At 38.0% G+C, this 24,037-nt stretch overlaps 1 protein-coding gene across 1 annotated transcript in view; it reads right to left on the reverse strand.

Annotated features, from left to right (window-relative positions):
* Positions 1–1,266: 1,266 nt before the first annotated feature.
* Positions 1,267–24,037, reverse strand: part of LOC146470901 (protocadherin Fat 4-like) — a 76,149-nt gene continuing 53,378 nt past the window's right edge. Inside the window, exons 52-74 of the mRNA XM_085121480.1 lie at positions 23,224–23,492; positions 22,577–22,738; positions 21,559–21,739; positions 20,132–20,343; positions 18,740–18,919; positions 17,907–18,011; positions 17,672–17,786; positions 16,803–16,870; positions 15,995–16,210; positions 15,362–15,612; positions 14,591–14,709; positions 13,668–13,820; positions 12,673–12,768; positions 11,662–11,708; positions 10,374–10,592; positions 9,278–9,366; positions 8,310–8,468; positions 5,543–5,740; positions 4,959–5,024; positions 4,369–4,431; positions 3,474–3,554; positions 1,982–2,030; positions 1,267–1,503 (exon numbers count right to left, since the gene is read on the reverse strand). Of these exons, the coding sequence (XP_084977606.1) occupies positions 1,369–1,503; positions 1,982–2,030; positions 3,474–3,554; positions 4,369–4,431; positions 4,959–5,024; positions 5,543–5,740; positions 8,310–8,468; positions 9,278–9,366; positions 10,374–10,592; positions 11,662–11,708; positions 12,673–12,768; positions 13,668–13,820; positions 14,591–14,709; positions 15,362–15,612; positions 15,995–16,210; positions 16,803–16,870; positions 17,672–17,786; positions 17,907–18,011; positions 18,740–18,919; positions 20,132–20,343; positions 21,559–21,739; positions 22,577–22,738; positions 23,224–23,492 (3,233 nt within the window). The 3' untranslated portion in view covers positions 1,267–1,368. The remainder of the gene's footprint in view (positions 1,504–1,981; positions 2,031–3,473; positions 3,555–4,368; positions 4,432–4,958; positions 5,025–5,542; positions 5,741–8,309; positions 8,469–9,277; positions 9,367–10,373; positions 10,593–11,661; positions 11,709–12,672; positions 12,769–13,667; positions 13,821–14,590; positions 14,710–15,361; positions 15,613–15,994; positions 16,211–16,802; positions 16,871–17,671; positions 17,787–17,906; positions 18,012–18,739; positions 18,920–20,131; positions 20,344–21,558; positions 21,740–22,576; positions 22,739–23,223; positions 23,493–24,037) is intronic.

The following is a 24,037-nucleotide window of genomic DNA, read 5'->3' on the forward strand; positions in this document are numbered from 1 at the left end:
ACTCGAAACGACATTTTTGTCAATCCGAAAACCCCAGGCCTTAAATTTCCCATATCACGAAAGTTCGAGGTGAAAATTCCCTTTAGAAAATTGTAGGGAATTAAGGGCCTTCCGAACAGATACTTTACCGAAACGATCCGTCGGGTGCCCCTGTCTATCGTGTCGCTGTCGTGTTAAGTTTTCTACGCAGTTAGATCAGCCTTGCAGTTATTTCAGTTACTCTTGATCAAGAAGGCATTTCAACAATCTATGTCGTTATAAATGTCGGTAATATTCCTGCCGCTGTATTCTGCACAAGAAAAAATGTCAACGAGTTTAAGCTGTAAGCCAGTTTTTAAGTATTATAAATTTAAGTTAATCTTAAAAGCAGCCGGGTGCTTGGAAAAAAAGCGGCCTAATTTGGTTCACGCGAGGTCTTGTTTACTATTTTCATTGGCGAATTTTGAAAAATGAATTTTCCAATGTAATTTCCAATTCCGTCAAGTTTAAAACTTGACGGAAAACATGGGAGGGCTTCTGTAACACAAAACTTTCCTTCTAATGCAGACTGCACTAAAACCAATGATAAAAAAGGACACACACCGACCAGTCTAACGGTATGTATTTCTTTTTATTAATATCCTTGGTCTAAACACTTTGAACGCTTTCCTTTTCAATCGAAAAAACGGTCGTCCTGGTGGGACAACAAATGGAACAGTCATTCCTACTGGAAATTTTTCGAAAAAAGGGATAACGTATGACGTATTTCTCTCGTTTTTACTGAAATGAACGGAATAACACTCAACCATTTGCCTCATCACTCTTACGTACCCCGCTCCTTGGTGAGATAAGCGGTTTATTTCCCAAAATTGCTAGTGGAAACAACCGTTCCATTCGATTCCCCAACGAATCAACTGGGTTTTTTTTTAATACAAATGGAAAGCGCTCAAGAATTGTACTCCGGTTCCACTTGGCGAAAAATTATCACCGGTTTTTCCATACAAAAGGAAAGCGCTCTTTGCCTCGACCACTTTGTGCGGCAATTGCATCCTACTTACAAAAGGAATCTACTGTATTTCAAATGGGCAACGTAGCTTTGTACTTCAGAACTTTACACCGTCGTGATCAGCGGAAAATATGTGAATGAAATACCCACACGAGGGAATGAAAATCCAAAACTAAAATTTGTGTAATTTATAGCAAACAAAACGTTCGCAAAAACAAAACGTTCTATAAACGTTCGCAGACTTTTACAAAAAAAGTCGAGCTGTTTTTAGAAGCACCAAATCTTACACTGAAAGCACCGTATACTGTAACCACTTTTCGTTCAATTGTTTATGCCTTTGGTCTTTTGTTGTCTCCAATGTCCCTACTATAACTGGAACTTTTCTACACCTTGGTAACAACCATTCCATCGGCAGTGATTTTTGATGAGTGAGCGGAGCTCGCTTGACTAATATCGCTTGCTGCGGCTCCGTGATCTGATTCACCATCATCGTCAAGGTATGAACCATGTTTAGAATCCTAATGGCAAACGCAATGATAACAGTTAGTCCTATTGTATTCTAAGCAGAACTGCGATCAGACATTACTTTCATTTTGGGAATCAATCATCCCTGCCAGAAACTCAAAGCGAAAATCAAGGTTTGGCAAGAGATGCAAAAGAATTTGTAAAAGAAGATAAGAACGCTGCAATCATTGTTGCAAAACGTCCACACAGCATTCTTTCAGTGAATTGCATTAAAAAGCTAAATTCACTTTAATGATGGACAGTTTATTATTATTATTATTATTATTATTATTATTATTATTATTATTCCTTGAAAATATTATCTTTTTTAATCGAAATGAAATGTAAATAGGTTTTTAATAGCTCTTTTTTATATACTTTAACTTGTAAATAGCAATTTGTGTGGAATATTTTAATAAAGAATTATTATTATTATTTATTATTATTATTATTATTATTATTATTATTATTATTATTATTATTATTATTTACCTGTGATAAGTAGTAATCATCTTCATCCCAAATTCTGTCTTCCAATGAGCTGGATAAGATAAGGCAAAATAAGAAAAACAATTGGAGAACAAATTAAGACAATAAGTAAATGGCACTTGAATAATTTTGTATACTTGAGAGAGTAGGGGAGGCTTTTAATAGAGCTTTTACACTATTTACAACTATTTATTAATAGCCTTTTCCAAAAAATACCATAATATTCTCGACGTGCAGCTTCGCACTCTGGAAATTTGTATAAATTGCACTAATAACAAGTACGAAAGATTATTAACTCGACATGTTCTGAAAAGGATACAAGGAAATCAAAGCTTAGTCATGTCTAACTTCCAAAATGTCAAACACACAAATGCCATTTAGATCATATTTTGAGGAATTTGATGGCTGTTTTGACTGTTCACGTTAGTTTACAAATGCTTGCAAATTGACAGCAGAATGCTGATACACTTGCCAGATATAACAACAAAAGAGCTGCAATTTTTGCACAACTCTTGAATGCGAATCGGGAAGGCCTAATTTAGCGGTGGTTACTAGAATAAATACCCCCAAACAAGTTTGGCACCTTCTAATGTTTACACAATGTCGTATTCTTAATCCCCGTTGTCCTGACGTAGACGAGAAGAGAGGGCCATTTCTTTGGCAGAGGACACAACTTTTCGCAAATTTTAGAGCGATTGTAGGAGAAATTCAAAGCCAGCTTAAATTTTGGAAAATTTAAAACCCTTCTCTACGTTTTTTTTTTTTAATTGCAAAAAGTTACGTCATCATTCTAATCACAATTTGATAGTAACAATGAGAGTCACTACACTTGTTTTTGAGTTATAATCACTTCAAGCTAAAATGACGGTACTTTGTTAGCCAATAATTAGGCGTTTTGTTTGATACAGTTATTGTTGTATCAAGTGATAAGGAGTGGTAGTATTGATCCGTCAAATAGCAAGTGCTGGAAAGGTGGAAACCGGTGCCAGCCACCTTAAATTTTAAATACGTTTTCTGTTGTGTATACATCATAAGGTGTCCAGCCTTATAATTGCGTGAATGTAATGGTAATGGTAATGGTAATGCATTTATATACTGCATTTTCTATTTATATATATTCAAATGCGGTTTACATCAGCATATGTCCATGGCCACCTTGTCCTACCCTCGCAACCCATGAAATCACGAAACAGTACAAAGACCAGACCAGCACACCGGGAACTCCATGCCCTACTCTTTGCGATTAGTGTCTGGGTTTTTTAACGTCCCACAGGGTTATGAACATTGAAGTGTTGTGAGACGGGGCCTACGGTTTATCGTCCTTATCCGAGAGGACTAGAAAGTCTAACCATTCGTAGATGTCATTACAAAGGCAGCACTTTCTCCTCAGTTATTTAAAGACCCTGAGTGTTGGTCCGGGTCACGACCTCCCGCACGGTAGTCCGATGCTCAATCAACTGAGCTAACCAGTCGGCGGTGATTGTAGTTAACTTACTGTTCTTTCTTGGTCAATATATATTCCGAGCTGTACATTCCCGGGTCACTTCCATATGAACTCCCTGGGTGAGACCTCATTCTACAAATATATAACGAGTCATTTAAATATGCAATAATCCCATGGATAGTGTTTTATGAATGCTCTCAGTGGCTACCCAAACTCCAGCTTGCCTATTTGACAAACCTCCAGTCATAGTCTTGGATTCGAGCGGGAAATCTTTCGAAAGTCCAACAGATAAGATACCCAAAATGGATCACTTCTGTAAGGAAAACCACCCTTTTAACTAAGAATGTATGTAAGTTAATCCGATTTTTTTTTTTCATCCAAATAGAAGCCAGAGACACACGATTCAACATTGGTTGAGCAAAAAGTGTGGAGCAGTGCATCATGTCTGCTTGAATGTTGAAAACAATATGTTAAACATCGTAGCACTTAGTAGTATGGAGCCAACAAGTCTGAACATCGCTCAAAATTGTCTGAGCAACAATTGTTGATTGCTACTGCACTGTGTTATCATTAGTTTATTAAAATGATAAATGAAGCCAGGACGCACGGTTCAACATTGTTTATCGACAGATGTTGTGACTGTTGTTCCGCAACAAATGTTGAACAATGTATCATGTCACGTTGAATGAAGTAATCAGGCAATTCAACATGCGGACGTTGTTGAACGAAATTTAAAACTTGGCCCTCTTCCTTTCAATAGCTTGCAACATGTTAAATGGCAAAAGAAAACATCAAGCCATTGCCATCAAGCCATGGCAAAAGAAAACATCAAGCAAATTATCGAGACATGAATGTTGAACGCAGTTGCCGTTCCTGTTTTTGACAAACTGAAAATAAACAACTTAAATACAAACAGTTAATTCAAAAAACAACTTAAATACAGCACCTGACGGGAGCCACGCTCTTGCCTTCAATGGTTTCGACATCATCATAGCCTGACCAGGATCCGCTTAGAACAGAATTAAAAAGATGTCACAAAATGACACAGCAGAGATTACGACAATGAAATTGAGAGAAAAAAAATAATCTAAGGGTGGCAGCATTGTCTGGAAAAACCTCAAAAGGAGAAGACAAAATTATTTCTTTCTGGATCCATTGGTACTCCAATCGAAGCAAATTACGTATATGTTATCCGGCCTTGTAATGTTTGGAAAACGAACATTTCCTTCAATTAAACAAAACATCCGGGCCTACAAGAAAACCACACGAAAGAAAATCAAATAAAGTTAACTTGTTTTCAAAGCGTGGGTTCTGTTCAGATTTATGTAAGCAGATAAAGATTGGAAAGGGAAGTATAAAAGATGGCAAAGCCACTAGTGACCCACTTCAAATTAACTAATTTTCAGAGGTCAGACTAAAGACGTCTACTTTGATCGCACTAGGCTAAGAGCCACATGCCCCCACTCAAGGATGGAACCCTACCCCTCATTCCCAGCCCCACCCTCTGGAGATACAGGCACGTAACACTGCACTCACTGGCGATTGAGGTCACCAAACTTCCTCCTCCCTCTTGGCGAGCTGCACATGTCACGCCTCTTGACTCTGCAAAGTAAGTGTGGGATACTGTATCAACTTTTAGTGGGCCAAAACGTCCCCGTGTTAAAAACATCCAATTCAATCTAATTGCATTCACAAGTGGATTGAGAAGAAGTTCAAATTTCATATAAGAAAAAGGTGAAAAGGCCAAAAGCGAAGGTAATTTTTAGAACGGTTTCAATCATAATTTAGCATTCAACCTCATATTAAGGACGTTGCCTCTTAATACAGACGTGTTTTTGCGTTGTCTCTTTGTTTCCAAATTGAAGCCTTATTATCTCTGACAAGAGAGGATGTCCTCTCTTGTCTCTGAAAATGCGTAGTTACTCCTAATTGTCATTTTTGATGTCAATAGCCCTTGTAAAGACCTTCGATTCGTTTCCCGCATCTTCATAAACCGTGCAAAAATATCTTTAAATTAGTAGGCACCGTCCGCAAGAAATCAGGGGTCCCCGGACCATCCCAAGATGCACAGAATGCATGAGTTATGGTAAAAGTAGTAAAGCCTAACCCCAGACAAATACCTGCAGCGAGTCTTGATAGCAAAGCACAGACCGAGTAACAGGAGAAGCCCAACAACAGATCCCAGGATGATCAGTGCCAATTCAGCATTACCCAGGCTGCTATCCACTGTAGGAGACTCTGTGGGAGTGGGGAGTGGGGCCTGGATCTTCCACCTGGCGTACAGGGTATCTAACTGGTCAGCGTACTTCTCAATTGTTCTGAAGAAAAAGATAGTCATTTGCCTCAGTAATTGTGTAGAGAACAAATTTCAATTGGCAACAACCAATGATTTTGCACGAATCCGGGGATATGTTGTAAAATACCTTTTCAGATCCGATATGCTCTATATTTTTAACGTGGCTTTTGTCATGTATTCGCTGAAGGAACGATTTGTCTATCCTCACTCAGCTTATTGCGACAGCGGCGTGATATTTATTGATTCTTTATCCATTGCTCATAGTCACGCGCTATGACGTTGGCAAATATTTGAATTTGGGCCAATCTGAGAGTCATTATGAAGTGCATTTAGGAGACAAGTGACTTTATGCTGGTTGAACATTCTACTTCTTGCTGCTATACGGTGCTGAAACAGCTGTCCACGGTTGCATTTTTGACCTTCGGTTTGGTCTCTGTCCTGTCGTCGTCGTGGTAAGTTTTCTACGCAGTATCGACCTTGCTCACTTTACTTATAAAAAATACGATTTTCATAAGTATTTAAAAGAGGGTGACAAACAGTGACAGAATCTAGCCCGAACTGTTAGTACCGTTGAACTAAAAACATTTTACTTGTTTTTTACTATGGAATTTTTTCTAAGTTAGGAATTCCTAAAGGTCAGATTGTTTCGAAAATTCAAAACAATTTTCCAAATAAAAATTACCTATGGTGAGGACTGCAAAATTTCTAGCACAGTAGGAGTAAAGGCCTTGATTATTTCAGATAAGCATAAAGTTTGATAAATAACTGTGATTACAGTTGAGTCTGTGGTCAAATTTACTTTTGTTTAAAACGGAATGCAAATAACGCAAATGCAAATAGGGTGGATGACCTAGCTGCCTCACTTGTATGTTAATTAGTTAATAAACCCCTTCAAGCGGCTTGTATATCTAACAATTATTCCATGAGCGCGCGTTGGATATGAGATGGTAAATAGCCAACGAGGCGCGAAGCGCCAAGTTGGCTATAACTAATGTCATATCCAACAAGCGCGAATGGAATAATTGTGTTACTGAATTCTCCGCGTTTGGATATTGCTGTTGAAGTTTACTGAAGTTTTATATTTTAAGAAAAAATTTCCTTCAAATTAAAACAACCGGATGTTGAGGCAACCTCCGACCAAAGCGCGCGAAACGTGATGATCACATGACACGTGCAGCTCTTTGCAAACGGAGTTGAATGAAAAATCAAAAGCGAAGAAAATCGGACACATTCGGACATCTAAAATTCAAGAAACGTTTAAATGTACGAATTATAACCTTTCTGAGACTAGCATTCAAGTGCTTTTGAAGTTCCAGCTCATCGAGAAGCGTAATAGTTGTGCACATTTGAGCAAATGTTTTGCTGTGTGGTGCCGAGCGAAGGAAGAGATCAGGGCAAGGACGGCTTTTTTCATGCTGAACTGAATTCCTCGCGGACGATTTAAAACACTTCAGGCAAGTCCAAGTGTACGAGGCACAACCTCACTGAGACAAGCATTCAGTGCAAGTTTTTAAACTTCAAGCTTATTTGAGAAGCGTAAGAGCTGTGCACATTTGTGCAAATGTTTTGCTGAGTGGTGCTGGCGACGGGAACGAACATTATGGCCGCCGCTCGTACGGATTTCATAGATGAACTTTTCCTGAAGTCCTCCTAAATGCGTAAAAACATAAAGGCAGGCATAAAGCTCTTCCTAAGAAATTTCTTCGATTGGCTTTAACTTCTTACCGCAAGGATTTGCAAGCCATCCTGATATTATTTTTAAAGGTAACCGGTTATTGTTGTTGTTATGTGATCTAAAAATCGTAAAATCTTGCAATTTTGAAGATTTTAAACGAAACTTCAGAGAAACGTACCATTAAATAGTATCATACCGAACTTTGTGGCTTTTATTGTTGTTATATTGAGATGGCATTGTTTGGTATTTCTTTCTTTTTTTTTGCTACATATTTCCGAAGAAACTGTCGCTTCCCACCGGAAAAAAATTTAGCTTAGCGACACCTGGGGCATTCGTTTTCCATATAAGGTCAAACTACGGTATATGAACTGATAACCGAGATTTAGTGAACCAATCAGAACGCTAGAAATGCAATATCCGAGGCTGAGAATTTAACGAAGGATAATGCCCGGACTGAAAGATTGTCCAAAAAAAATGAACGCTTGGCCGGGAAGTGAAGCTTCGAGGGCGACTAGTGTGCATTATCATCCCTCATACCAGCAAGCCGGAAAGAGGACTATTCTTTTATAATACTCCAATTAATTTTTTAAACGCGATGCTTTAATGTGGAAAAGACGAAACGGCCGATGATGGCACTGGCGTGTTTTCAGGAAAATAAATGCAAGCTATTTTGTTTTCAATTTTATTAAACTGTGATTAGATTGCAATATCTAAGACCTAAAGCTTTGGCGTTGTTTCTCTTTTTTTTTTTTTTGGTTGGTTTATGTGCAGATAACCACATTTCTGTCGCAGATGTAATTTAAGCGATTTAACTGCTTACATGCAATTTTAAATCCTAGATCTTTTGCTTCCAATACGAAAGAGGCAGAGATTTTAATTCTGCAGTTACAATTTGTTATAAAAAGTTAGTTTTTACCTTAATACTTCTTCACTTGTCATGATCTTTTGACTTTTAACATTGACGGCATGGAACAGTACTTCAGAGTTTGTGGTCTGCTTGCCATTGCTGTCCTCAGCAAATACTTTGAAAATTGCTTCTATGTTTACTTCGCCCTCGGTGATGTTATTTAACACACTGAAAACGTTACAGATAAGTCATTCATAATACATGTATGAACTCAATAATAGTATTGGGCTATAAAGGTAAAGTCGCCTACTCGGCCCGAGCTTAACCCGGTTTCTGTAGCATGAGGCGACTAGGAGTATTGCTACTCCCCCTGGATGGGATGCTGATCCATCGCAGGGTTACTCCCAGCAGTATGTCGCCGGTACATATTTATGCGCCTAGGTGAAGCGAGACAATGTGGAGTAAAGTTTCTTGTCTAAGGATACAACACAGTAATGCAGAGACCAACCTGGCCACGTACGAACCAACGACCCTCAGATCTTCCGATCGTCCGATCGAAAGTCCAACGAACTAACCACTTCACCACCGTGCCTCCACATTAAGGCGATGTAAGAAAAATCAATCGATCAACCAATTAATCAATCTGTCAGTCAGTCAGTCAGTCAGTCAGTCAATCGATCGATCGATCGATCAATCAATCAATCAATCAATCAATCAATCAATCAATCAAACAAGCAGTGGATTAATTAGTTAATTACGTTTCGTGCACGTACATCATGTGTTGGTATGTTGACATAAATGAGTGTGATTTTACTACCAGAAACGTGTTATCACGGGAGCCAAGCCGGTACATTTGGACTGGTCCGATTATAACCCGGTGATAACCAAGCAAGTTCAGTTCATTTGGGTTTTGACTTTGTTCTGCCTAAAATGCATGCGAGGTTGCAACAGTTTCAACGTCAGAACAAGAGAAGAGAAAAACAAAGAGAGAGATGCAGAATAGCAACAATAAGAAAAGAAAAAAAAAAAATCTCAACCTGATAAATTCTTCTTTATTTCGCTCGATCAGGGATGGATCAACTTCAGCTTTCAAAGTGACTCTTTGATCATCAAGAAGGACATATATCTGCGGAATGATCAGAAAATACAAGTGTACAGATGGCAAAACCCAAAATGTTAACTAGTCAAAGATTAATGTCGATTTCCAACTGCAATTTTTTGAACCCCCATCGCAAGCCGGACGCCAATTTACTGTAAGTATCAGAATTTCCATCGTATTCAATTCTTAAAAAATTTTGAAACTTTTTCAGGGATCCAATGGTTATATCCCCAGTTAAGCACGTGGAAAATTAAGGATTCTAGTGGTACTGGTAAATCACATCATCGTGAAAACAGTCCAGGGAGGATTCGTTAATAAGGCGCTGCACGCAAAAGATTAGACAGTCTGCCATCAAGTAATTGTAAAACGTGAAAAAGTAAATAATAGACCAAAAGTTAAAGGTTAATCTCAAAGTGTCTTGGACCACAACGTGTTTACAAACAGTAAAAACGTGATAAGAGAGCAGACACACTCCCGTACAGAGTCGCAATCTCATGACGAGGAGGACAGAGAAATTGTGGGCAGCACTATTGAAGCGCTCGGTCACAGGAACTCTTGTAGTGTTCTTTCCTACACTTCTAAGATGTACTTCGAACCGTTCGCGTAAAGTATTTAAGGATGGTGATTGAGCATTTGGGTTGTGTATATGCTGTTCACTTTATATTATTTTGCTAGGAAATAGTCAGATTCTAACAAAACAAACAAACAAACAAATAGACAAACAAGCAAAAACAAAAACAACACTACAATGGTGGACAAAAGGATTGGGGCAAATATTGCATTGTATGCTATTAAGGTCTAATTAAGTATGATCTTGTCAAGAAGCCATGCTATCCATTTTTAATCACGTTGTACTTCCAATCCCTTCTCCCTCTCCCCTAAACAATGTTGAAGTCCACTACACATTTTCGTTACATTGTTTGGGGGTGGTGGTCGGGGCATAAATGTTCCTGTCGCGCGCATAAGAATGAATGAGAATTTGTCCCAAGATTGTTGTCCTGGAGTGTAGCTACGAAATCATCATGATACATTACCTGTACAGTCGCCTCTTCCAGAGCCTCATTCGTAGGTATTCGTCCATGGTTATCACGTGCACTGACTTGAATGGCAAATCTCTCACCCTTCTTCCCTTTAAAATTGCTCGCTGTTGTTATAAACCCTGTGTTTTCGTCCATCTTGAAAAAGCCGCCATCGTTTCCAGATGATATTCGATACTGAATGGAACTGAAGTTACCACTGTCTCTATCTGAGGCCTTGAATAGTAAGGGGTAATACTTGTCATTTTTGAAACAAGGTCTACCGTTTGGACATCCTTGTTACTAAATGAAGGTAAAATTACTTGTGAAGCAGAGCGAAACCAAATCAGAGAAACGAAAGCCGTTTTCCTTGACATAAATGAATAATAGGACTGCTAAACTATTTTTAATTTGTTTAAGTTAGCAGAAGCTATTATTATTATCATTTTAGCTGAATCAATTTACTTAGATACCATTCAAGGGTTTTGCTGTAGTCCAAAAATTTTAAAATAACGTCGCCATTTTTTAAGGTGATTACGTAACATCTTCAGATTGTTATCTATTAATTAAGGACGGTGCCTACTTTTGTTACTGCGCATACGTTCTGCGCACCTCGAGATACTCGGGTTTCCCATGGGTGGTGCCTACTAACGCAGGGATATTTTTGCGCGGTTTAAAATTATCCGGAGAAAGTAGAACTTAGCAAGCGCTCTTGGTATCCAGAAAGAAAACTGGCGGTAACCATGCATTTTTCAGAGACAATAAAGCTTCAGTTTCGAAAACAACGCCATACACTGCTTTGTATTTAACGGCTTTTTAGAATAATTGTTGCTTAATTATCACTAAAAAATGTATGGTTACCCCAATTTTCTTTTTGGATTTCAATAGCCCTTGCTAAGATCTGCTTTCCCCGCATAGTCATACACCACACAAAAATACTTCGGTATTAGTAGGCACCGTCCTTAAAACTTTCGCTTCCAGCGTGTGAGCCTCAGTTTAGTGATGTGCTTCTTGCTTTTGATTTTGTTGATGACATTCTAAAGTGTGACGGTTCAAATGAAAGCTTCAGAGCAGTAGTTTCCAGTCGGTACTGCTTATTTTGTTGCAGAAGGTGCATCTATTCAAAGGAAGGCTAAAGACAAGTCATTTTCTGCGATGCTGGTATTGTGTTGTGTACGGTAGTTCACAAAAAGCCTTCGCAATGTGCTCTTGGTTCGGATTATTTTTTTAGACTCTTTTCTTTTTCTCTTAAAAGCCCTAGGGGAAGTAAAATGTAATTTCAAATCTTTTCCATACACTAGCTTACCCTGATTTTCATGATATATGTGTCGAAGGCAGCACCCTCAGCGATACCTAAAATAATCACGATATTCAGTTCAGGTCGTTTTCATATAAAAACAACAACAACAACAACAACGTCAACAACAAAACAATGAAAGGGATAATGGCTTTTTGGCTAAGCATTTCAAATTCACTCAGTTGTCGTATTAAACGTACCTTGCGTTTATCCTTTAACGTCCTTCAACCACGTAAGAATATTTTACTGAATATCGAGTGGTATTATCACTATTTAAATTTTGTTATAAAAAAGAGGTCACGACAATGGACATAACATAAAATCTTCTAAAAGAAAATGATATGAAAAGGAAGCCCAAATTGTAGCATTTTTGTATACCTTCTTGCTCAATTCTGCTTTCCTTGATTATCCAAGACGCAAAATGGTGAGAGCAAGAGTCCACTACCCGGATTGTGCAACTCGCATACTAAGTCTATGTCGCGGTGTTTTCACAGATCATTCTATGTTACTATTTTCTACGAAAGCTTAATATTGTTTCCCATGAGAATTATGCAAGGCTTGTGATTGGTTAATAAGGCTTCTGTGGGATTTTGAATTCAACTTCAACCCAGAAATAAGGTTTATGAAAACACCGTGACTTGAATGTATAGCAATTGTACGCTTCAAGTAATGGGTTTCTACCACCCACCAATGTTACCTAGGCTATAATCCTGGGCTAGACGACAAAAATGGATTCAGTTTGTTGTTGATATTCATCCCAGCTGAAAATAAGGGTTTTATCCGATTTTAATTGGACACCAAACTCTCCAAACATCACTTTCAACTGAATAAAGAGCGCTTACGTAAAACTCAGCTTTCAGTGATTTGGCTTTCACGCATTTTAATTTCATATGAAAAAAATCTCGTACCCAGATGAGTGAGAAGATCTGGGTACGAGATTAAACTTCTTCTGTAAGGTGATTTCAAGGATGTGTTGGTGTCACCCATCTTGGAGATACTTGTAGCCATATTTGCTCCTACCTCCCGTAAAGAGCGGCCTGATGAACTCCGGGGCATTGTCATTTAAATCAGTGACTGTTACTGTAACTGATGAGGTGTCATAGAGATAACCATTGCCTGAAAAATAAACAATAGATTGTTCTTTGATTCGAGCCCACTTACGTCACTTTACTGTCTAATTGGGCATTTCCGAGTTGCGAGAAAGCGATGTTTCGGGCAAAGTTTTTATTATGGAAATTCGTTTTCATTCATATGCAAACAAAACTCATTTTCACATGAAAAGCTTTGCACTTAACCTCCCTTTCGTAATCAGGTTCAAAGTAGCGCAGAAATGGCCTGTTACTCCCCCCACTCACTCAGAACCAAGAGGAAGCTGAAGTATGGAGGCCTATTTCACTCACAGGAAGTATTCTGGAACACCGCCATTTTACTTCCGCTTAGCAGGGGATGAAGCACATTTTCTTGTGTTTCGTCTTTTTTTTTTCTTTTTTTTTGTTGTTGTTCAGTAAACTTCATCACATAGATTGATAATGTTTATAAGTAGACAGATACAGAAGGTAACAACTTAATATCTCAGAGTAAAACGGTTTATATTCATCCACTCTATATAAGTTGATACAACAATAACGGTATCAAAAACGCCTAAACATTTGTAAACAAGTTATGGTCATATTCTTGACATAATAGGTTACCATAGCAACAGTATCATTTATTAAAAACACCCCTTATTTTACCTTTAAGTGGTTACAACTCGAAAACGAGCTCGGTGACCCCCATTTTTCGTTATGGAACTGTAATCAGCACGTTTAGATACAATTTAGATACAAGGTGGCTCTGAGGGTGATTGAAAATACTAATTAAAACTAAACTATGAAACAATGAAGCCAATTAACTATCAAAGAGATTAAAAATTCGAGTGGAATCAAACATTTAAACTCCATGAAGATCCCATTATGAAGGACACCTGAACAAGGGAAGATAGTGTCATCTAAACATATAGCAATAGGACAACATACTGTCAACATTTCTGTTCCGTGGCCGACTTGTCTCATTAAAGGCCTTGGTTCGATAATTGTAAGCACCAACAACCAGAGAGTAGCTTGCAGTCCTCTCTCGATCCAGACTTCTGTTCACGTATATTGTGCCAGTGTTGTCTATGCGGAAGTCGCCTAAAGAGAAGTGAATCACAAGTTTTCTAGCTTAACGTATTTCGTACTGTCTCATTTAAAATGAATGAAAGAAAAAAGGAAAGAGGAAGGAAAGGAAGAACTGAATAAAAAAAACAGGGTTTGGTGCTTAATGTTCACCGTTTCCTGACCTTAGCTTCATTTAAAATTAGAACGTCCCATTATAATTCATAACTTAGTATTACTTGCATCTTATCATCAATTGAAAAGAGAAACTAGAGTCAGAGCGTTTCAGGGGAAAATTACATTTCATTTCATGGAGATTGTGAGATAAAATGTTTTTTTAAGAAAACGTATTCTTTAACACTTTCCTTATAAGTTTTATTTTTCCACTGCCTTCTGTAATTGATTCATGCTGAAGCGGATATCTTGACTTATTGTGCTGTAACGCATCGTGTTATATTGTTTGGTCCATTTACCATGGCCATAGTTAATAAAAGGAAATGGACAAACTTCTTTGCTTTATGTTTTTGTTAGCGTTTTGCGACGTTGACCGTACACAAACCACAATAGATTTTGAAATATATTGGAGCAACTGACCAAAAGAAACGTTTCCGTGAAGATATTTAGTTGTTTAATATAGCACATCACATTCTCCGGGTTGTTGGTATTTTTCTTGCAAGGGTGATTAGGTCAGGTAAAAATTGTCCTTTTTATTTTTACAATTGAAAAACAAGTCACAGTTGAAGGTCTGTCGCTCTCTGGATAAAAGTTGCAAAAAGGCTTAGAATATGTCGAGTTTGAAGTCGTACCTCGATTGTCTCCAGCTGTTATCTTGTATGTTATTTCCGCATTGGTTCCTTGATCTGCGTCTGTTGCTCTGACCTGAATCACTGACTGACCAACAGGACTCCCCTCAGAAGTGGACACGCTGTAAAATTAGATTACACACCAGATGTAGTTGCTACAGCTCAATGACTTGTAATAATTTACGGCCAAGTATTGCTTTAAATTAACCAGTCAACCTAGAATTTGGCAAAATCTTTAGAAATGACGTCCCCTGCCTTTCGTGTGTTCAAAATAGTTGCTTACTTGCAAGAACTATGTAAAAAATACAAGCCGCCTCGTTTCTTTTTTACTGATATTTTTGGCATCCTCACGTCCTGAATATTTTTAGTTTCTTTTTATCTCTATTTCATATAGACAGCATGAAAGAGAGAAATTTATGTATCCTCATGAATCAAACGTGTATTCAAAAGATAAAAAAAAAGACAAGACAATGCTTTTCGCAACCAATTATTGAGCCTATGGTTGGCTCTATTCGCTAAATGCGTACTAGCTCATTGCACTCTTAAAATACCTGATAGATAAGGAGATTAGTTTCGAAAGAAACTGTGGTAAGGGGTCGGTGGGAGAGTAGAAACGGATATTTGATTTTATCAATCGATTTGATTAGGTAATTAAAATGGCCACCGTCAAGAGATTCTGAAGATGATAACACTTGAAACGACCCATTTTGTATCCCTTTGCGGTGATTAAATGACTTCATCAACTCAGTTGATAAGACCAAAGAGAAAAAATACCTGTACGAACGTTTCTCAAATATTGGCTGATTGTCATTCACATCTGAAACAGTGACATAGACAGGGACGACAGACTTGAGAGGCTGGGGCGAGCCTAGATCCTTGGCCTCCACGGAGACGATGAAACGTCTGTATTCATCCTCATCGATGTTCCTTTGTAAAATCATTTCTCCTGAATCTTGATTGATGCTGAAAACATTTATGTTTACAACGTCGTAGAGAATCCTGTACAGCACTCGACCGTTTGTTCCCTGAAAAAGGAATCTCCTTAATTGCATTTGTTACACTTAACAAGGGGCGTTATCTTAACTTAAACGCTGCCTCGATAAATGTAGTTCAAGATAATTCGCCCTCTTAGCACAAGTTAAACGAGTTACAATATCTTCTCTTTCTTCTAAATTATCGTTTTAATTATCAGTTCAATTCCTGGACAGTTAGGTCACACTTAACACGACTTAAGTTTAGATTTTAAATTAGCGCATACATTGGCGTTCCTGATTGCTTAACGTCTCCACAAAATTGTCCTATCGTCATTGTCCTTAACAGGGCTGGGGCCCTCTAATAAACAGTTTGAAAATGTGAGAATTGTTTTTATAGTTATGATGAGTTTCTAACTGAAGAACGGTAACTTACCAGATCCCTATCCTGAGCGGACACGGTCACAACTGACGTCCCTGCCTTATCTCCCTCAGAAATAGTCTCATTGTAGCTTGAAAATGCAAAGCGTGGCGTCTCGTCATTAGTGTCCAGCACATTAACTCTCACCGTGGTGCTACTGTTCAGCTTAGGACTGGACGCGACATTGGTTGCAGATACCTCAAGGTCATACTGCTCAATCCTTTCGCGATCCTACAGAGATACAGAGAATACAACCATCATCATGATCATCATCATGATCATGATCATCATCATCATCATCATCATCATCATCATCATCATCATCATCATCATCATCATCATCATCATCATCATCGTCATCGTCGTCGTCGTCATCATCATCATCATCATCACCTGACTCCCATCGATACGCCTTGGAGTTTGCTGATCGAATCAATCTTTCAGCACAAGTGACATTTGATGTCTTTCCCTGTATAGAAACTTTCATGTTGAAGATCAAAAGTGTTGCACTTTGCACTTGTGGCTGCTCCAAGCAGTAAGGGAAAACAGTATACACTATTTTTAACTTACCCGGGGATAAACATGCAAGAAAGATGTGCATGTAAAACATTGTATAATTTTTTTCTGCTCTTGAATGCCTGAACGCCTGTCTATTTGTTCTCTTCAAGATTTTATCATTTGGTTTTCAGGTATTTCTTTATTTGGATTGGTACATCAGGTGTAATTTGGGCTCAAACCTGGAAACGAGGGAACGTTAACCAAAAGGCGTGAGTGATAATGTAGTCAATATAAAATCTTCAAAAGCATTTTTAGTGATACTTACCAACGATTTCTTGGTAAAAATTACTCCTGTGGTACCATCGACATTAAAATAGCCATCAGTGTCTCCTCCTGGTAGAAGAAATCAAACGCAGTATAGTTAAAAACGGATGAACGACACCCCAGTCAGTTAGTCAGTCTAATTTCATCCAGACAGCAAAACTGGAGGAGAAGATTCTAGAACGTCTATTTCGACACTTTTACTGCTGAAGACGAATCTATCAATCAGGATCTTTGCTTTCAATAATAATATTTAGTTTTGTTTCTGGAGAGAACAAGATTACTCGTACAGAACGCACACCTCCCTTAATTCGAATTCATCCCTGTATCTTTGGGATCCATATATCTGTATATCTGTTGAGCAGAGGTAATTCTAATAATTTTCCGAGAATATATTAATTCCTTCTCTCAGAGGTGATTTATAAATCATAACAGACTACACTTTTTTTAGAAAACAAAGACAATGTTTAATCCTTCCAGTTACTAGAGGTTGAGGTAATCATACACTGACCATCTTACTCTTTTATTTATCCTTTTAATTTCACGCGGCGGAAAACGCCAATAGAGGTTTCAGTACAACTGAAGGTTTATTGCGCCAAACCCTCAATCTAGAAGGCCAGATTGCTGTTCTTCATTCAACTCTCTCAAAGACCAATAAAAACCAGTAGCAAGAATGAACGGCGGCACCTTAGTCACATTTAAAGGCGCAACAACAGAAGAATGATAAAGAGACTATGCAAGGAAGGAATCTTATGTCTCAGAAAAGGTGAACGTAACATTTGTGGGAATTAAGATGTACATTAACAAGGATTCGGACTTGGAAATGTTACACACCATTTGTACTGAATATGTTCTTTCAAAAAATATTCTCACCAGTAATGGAGTAAGTTATCTCAGCATTCTTTTCAATGTCTTTGTCCTCAGCAGAAACTTTCCCAATGGTTGTATTGGCATCTTCGTTTTCTTTGGCCTCGAACGGACCAAAAATCTAAATATTTAGAAATCGAAAAGAAGGTTTTCGAAACGTTATGTGTAATAATGTTTCGGATACTATAACTCAAGTCAAAATAATTTCTAACTAAAAAGTGTTGAGAAAAAGTTTACTCACTGTTTTAAAAACTGGTGTGTTGTCATTCATGTCAAGTATCTTTACATCCACCGTACCGAAGTCCATATATGGAACACTTCCTTGATCACGTGCCATCACAATAAGCTGAAAATGATTACCATATTTATTAGCAAAATATGTACTTACGATCTAGGAGCTCTTCCCTGTATTCCGTTTAACAATTTCACTGCGGAAAGTAAATTATGAAACATTGCAAACTTTATAATCGTAAGGCACTGTTTTCCAGTTCACGTTTACGCAGGCTTCATTGCCCTTAGTAATACATAAGAGTCGTTTTTTAATTGAGTTACAGTACGCAATACGGTTAATCACGCCAGACCACACAACACAATGAACCAATCATAGTTCGAAGAACGTTTAAATGCGTCAAGCCCTCAAAGACTCTTGCAACATTGGTGTCGGTTTTCCTTCTAATTACTTAGGAGAGTGGTGTTATTTTTTTCACTAACTGCAATAAATGGGAACGTATTTCAATACTGCTTTTACATGGACCACAACAACTGATACTTTTATAACCAGAGCCCGGTTGGTCGAAAGCCGATTTACGCTAAACTGCGATTAAAGGTTAACCGAGGTTTTCTTCACACTCGTTAAAAATGTTTTCAAAAGCCAATTTTAAGCTCATATTTTGTAAAGAAAAGTCTAAATCAGAACTAGAAGACAAAGCTCTTTAAAGTTATCTTTATTTATAAGTAATTAAACTTGAATCAAAGGTCAAGTGGGTTATTCAAGCCTTGAACAACTTGGCCCAGAACTCTTAAAATTAAAAATAAAGGGAAGATAAAATATGTCACGCATGCATTCCTGTTTACCGTGTACGAGTCCTTAGTTTCTCGGTCCAATGCCCCAGCTGTTGTTATAATACCGAAAGTAGCGTCAATGTTAAACTTTCCTTCATCTCCGTGCATGATTGCGTACCTCACTTCCCCATTGGACATGACGTCATTATCAGTAGCATTGACGTCATGAACAAAAGAACCACTTTTTACATTCTGAAGAAGACCATAAAAAGCGACAAAAAGTGTTAATGTATCACTCTGAGCAATCCTTACTCTAAATAGCCTATTTTACAGTTGTGTGCTTAGTGACCTGGCCTTTGATTGAAAGTGAGGCTAGAGTTGACTTTGCTTTGATACAAAGCTCACTGCTTTTTATATGAAAATTATGGTGTTCTCTATAAATATGAAAAGCACTGAGGTTAGTATCAAAACAAACTCCAGCCCCGCTTCAATTTAAAGGCCAGGACACTAAGCACAACTTTGAGTCATTAGCCAAAATTCAAAACGGTGTCATTTTAAAGGCAAGCTTTTTGTATCAAAAGAAAAACATTGTAGTTCAAAGCGAAACTGACGTTTGTTTCTTAGGGATTGTTTACATGATACCAATACGACTTTCATTCCTATGCGAGATGAAAACTGTTTTCAGCGTTTACACCCTAAACCGCTGTTATGGAAGCGTAAGCTTCATTCTGTAATGAAATAGCTGAACTAAAAGAAAACAATCACAGCGCGTTTACACGTCATCGGTATGAGTGCTTCTGGTAAGTTTTCGAATATTAGTGTGGTAGACACATCTGGGTGGACTCCCACTGATACGATGAATCTTTTCGATATGAGATTTTGGATTGGTGTAAGTAAACGAATACAGAGCTGTGGCGGCTCCAGACCTTTTGTTAAGCGGGCGGTCCGCTCTCGAACGTTCGACGTGCTTCCCTTCGTGAAACGGAACATCTTGGCGCTTTGGTTCTCCGTTCCTCGATTTTGGTCTAAAATATAAGGAAGGGGAGGGGAGGTTGCACCGACCCCTCCCCTAGATCCGGTAATGCAGAGACATAGGAGGGAACCAAAATGGACTCGTTCGGGTTTGATTGTCGTAGTATAGAAGTGGTTTTAGGAATAATGGGACTTATTAGCAATAACGTCTTTAACAAAAGGGACACTGATTAGCGAGGAAAGGATTTTTAAGGAGAAGGTAACAAGATCTAATCGTCGACGTAAACTTAGTTTTTTACTTATGCTACGGTGATTGGTAGCAGCAATAATGACAACCGATTACTTGAGTTTTGAACTTCTTAATTCGTGTGTCATTGGCCGGCGCAGTGGTTCAAGTTTTATTACAAGTATTTTAGTGCTATTCATCAAAGCTTCAAAGAATTTGTCGTTTTCTGTGTTGTATTTTGTTGCAGTCATAACTACTAATGGCACCTCATAAACTGAAGCCATGCTTTTCCGTGGTCGAATGATTGGCGCATTGTCATTCACGTCAGTAAGAACAAACTCCACTTCTGAGTGGTCAGTTCTTTTAGGCTCTCCGTCATCCTCCGCGAGCACACGCATTTTCAGAGTATCATTGGCTTCGCGGTCCAGTTGCTTTGCCACAGTTATTGCACCAGTTACCTCATTGACTGAAAATAGTCCTATAGAAACAAACAAACAATAATAGTTCCTCATTGCACGTATCAGATCAGGCCGATAAGCGACAGAGTCCGGAGATATACAGGAGATATACGCGAGATATACGGGAGACATGGCATTGGTCTACAATTTATCTACCAATCTGGCTTATGAATAGAATTGCGCATGTAATGTCACCCCCTTTGTAACTTTCTCTCGCAAGAAAAATGCTTAATGCGAAAAAGTAGACTAATAATACTTCTTTTTACCGATATACTGTGTAGCATCTCTTCTGTATTTGCTAACTGTAGTTTCGCAAAGTTTTCATCGGCTTTGCGAAATAAGTGACAGGAAAACGTGTGCCATACAATAGCACCTTTCTCTAAACATAATAGGGAGTTGAAGCTAACAATATGGTGAGGCCTAGACTCAAATCAAACAGTCTACGGAATAGATATTACAGAAATGAAACAAGGATGCTATGAAAGGCGATGGAAAGAAAAGAACAGCGAATATGGGCCCAGTTGTTCAAAGCTCGATTAAGCTAAACCTGCGTTAACGTGAAATTGGTTCGAGTTTAATTACTTATCAATAAGGATTCTTCAGAAAGCTAAGCCTGGGTTAATGTGAACTTTGGTTCGAGTTTAATTTCGAAATAAAAAGGATTCTTCAGAAAGATTTTTGTCCCTCAGTTTTGACCTAGACTTTTCTCTACCGTAAGCTTAAAATTAGCGTTAAAAACATTTTTAACGAGCAAGATGGAAACTTTGGTTAACTTTTAATCGTGGATTAGTGCTAATCGGCTTTCGAACAACAGGGCCATGTTTTTTTTAATTCGACAGCGACTTAGTGTAACGTGAAATGGGTGCGTATTTACAGAAGCTCCTTTCTTGAGTTTTCAAATAAAAAACCAAATAGAAAGAGCACAGCTAGTAGACAAAAGCTCGCTCTTGTAGCTTCCTACATTGCCGAAATTCAGTGTCTGTATCATTTATGTGACTGATGGGAACATGGTTTACTGTACCAAATTTGAAGACGACAAATCTAGAAAACGAGACGGAAAGGGGTTTGGCTTAGTCTGAAATGTCAGCCGTCTCCCAGTGGGTTAGGGGGAGGAGACGGCTGACATTTCAGACTAGGTATGGCTATACACATCTTGTCAGGGCCCTTTTGGTTTAAGTTGGTCAGCAGGGTAGCTAGAAATGAGCTTGCTCTAGTGTCTTTACAGGATACATTACCAGCCTCGTTTCCCGCCATAATTTTGTAGCGCACTTGACCGTTTCTGTCCGCGTCAGCATCATCAGCTCTAATCACTTCTACAGTGGTGCCAACTGCTACGTTTTCTACCACCTTTCGAGCGTACAAATCTTGAGTGAAAACTGGAGAATTGTCGTTCACATCTAAGACTTGAATAAGAACCTTTAAATGGCAAAGCAAAGAAGATCAAACTATAGTATGTATCGATCCAAAGATACCAGAAATTCTATAACAAGGCAGTTTAATGACGACTGTTCAGTCCAGTACAAGACTTCTTCAATGCTAAATACGTACTTGTATTATTACATATGTAGAAAATCGAACGCACTCATTGTGGCAGTTTGAGGGACTTGTGTTGTACTCTATTTGTACCGTATGTGGCCGTGCATGCAAATCCAAGATTGATTTCGCCTCACACAAGAGACGCCACAGACCTAGTAACACAACCACAGACTGACTGCTGAACACTCATCTCTCGAAGGAAAAGGAGAGACCACACTCTACCTGGTTAGTGTTGTGCAGGTTTCTATTTTTTGTACATTTTTTTGGTTTCTGGTGTTGTTTCTTTTCTTTTGTCATGTGTGGCTGTTTATCGCTGTAGGGTTTTGTTTTGATGTTAGTTTGCCAAATTCGAGTTATTGGATTATGACATCTTTATGGATTTATTAACTGGGTTTCTAAAGCAGTCTTAATGACAGATCTCGCTTTATTTTAATGTCAATGAAAAAATTGTTCTTTCAGCAATTTGAACTTTAATACCGTGTCTAATGAAAGGCGAATAATAATAATAATAATAATAATAATAATAATAATAATAATAATAATAATAGTAATAATAATAATAATAATAATAATAATAATAATAATAATAATAATAATAATAATAATGAAAACAAATTTTTATTTACAATTCATCAAATATTTACAGAGCAAAAGCCATACAATAACAAAAGCATTCGTTAAATAATGTTCAAATCATAACAAAAAATCGTTGATTACCGGCACTTTAGATGCAAGCCTGTGGGCACCATTATCAGTAGCAGTGACAGTGATTTGATAATCAGCCTTCGTTTCTCGGTCCAGTTCACGCAAGAGTTTGAGCTGCCCAGTATCTGGAGATATGAAAAATGTTCCTGTGTCGTCCTTCAATGAAAAGGTTATCTGAAAATGTGCAATGAGAAAAGTTTGGGGATAACACTTCTTTTGATAAAAGGCTATAAGGTACTAAAACAGTCTCAAGAGACTACTCGAATAACGTATACCAATGACATTTAGGCAATAAGTAAAATCTCTATGCAAATCTTATGTCTTCTAGCGTAACTTTGAAGTCAATAAACTTCAGGAAGCTGCACTTGAAAAATGATAATTAACTATCACTCTCTCTCTCTCTCTCTCTCTCTCTCTCTCTCTCTCTCTCTCTCTCTCTCTCTCTCTCTCTCTCTCTTACGTGTGAAAATTAGTTTTGTTTACATATGAATGAAAGCTAATTTTCAAAGTAAAAACTATGTACAAAGCCTCGCCTTCGTAAAGAGGTTGAAATCAACTCGGACAGTGGGCTAATGTTGGCACAACGATCTGAGCTTTAACCGGATAATTAGAAAAAAAAAAAAAGGATCAATGTAGCAAAACAGGTTTCAAACCGGTACCTTTGCGTTAACTCCAGAATCTTCATCGCTAGCCGTTATTTGATGAAAGTACACCCCAACTGTCTCGTTTTCAAACACACCAAGATTGAATGAGTTTTTTGAAAATTTAGGCTGGTTGTCGTTAAAATCCGTCACAGAAATATTGAGAACAGCGTATGAAGTAAACTGTGGATAACCACCATCAGAAGCGGAAATGTTCAGAATGTAAAATTTATCCACAAGAGACTCGTAATCAAGTCGGCTGGATGGACGAACGATGCCTGATGATTCTGCAATTAGACAAATAGGGAACACAAATAAAAACCAACATCTAGTAAAGAAACTGGGCAAAGATGTCAGAAATTAACGTTAAAGCAATTTTACCACTAACTGAGAGCGAAAACTAGATCAGAGAAAAGATAATGAAGAGTCAAGGAGAAGACGGGATGTTCCAAGGACGATTGCGGGGAAGAGGGTGAAGGGTTGATATTGATCGTTCTTGAGGTGGGATACGGTCGTATTTTTTTCAAGGAAGAGTACACATGTATTTTGACAATGCAAAAGAAATTTTGTTAAAAATGCAAGAAATGATGGTGGGAAAGATACTTCAGAGAGAGACAATTTTATATCACTTGAGAGTTTTTTAAAGACGTGCTAGAAATTGAAGTGCGCTGAAAAGCAAAGCTGCCTTTGCAGAGCATGATTCAGAATTTAGAGTCAAAATGATAAAGTATAATCCCGTTAAAATTAAATTTTAAAAAAATTGACTGCATAGAGTGATAATTTGTTATGAGAAGGGTATTTGTAAACGCTCTCCTTTGTGAGTCAATGAAAA

The sequence above is a fragment of the Pavona decussata genome, unplaced genomic scaffold (genome assembly GCF_977016875.1).
Source record: "Pavona decussata unplaced genomic scaffold, jaPavDecu1.1 SCAFFOLD_109, whole genome shotgun sequence".
In the NCBI taxonomy this organism is placed as follows: domain Eukaryota; kingdom Metazoa; phylum Cnidaria; class Anthozoa; order Scleractinia; family Agariciidae; genus Pavona; species Pavona decussata.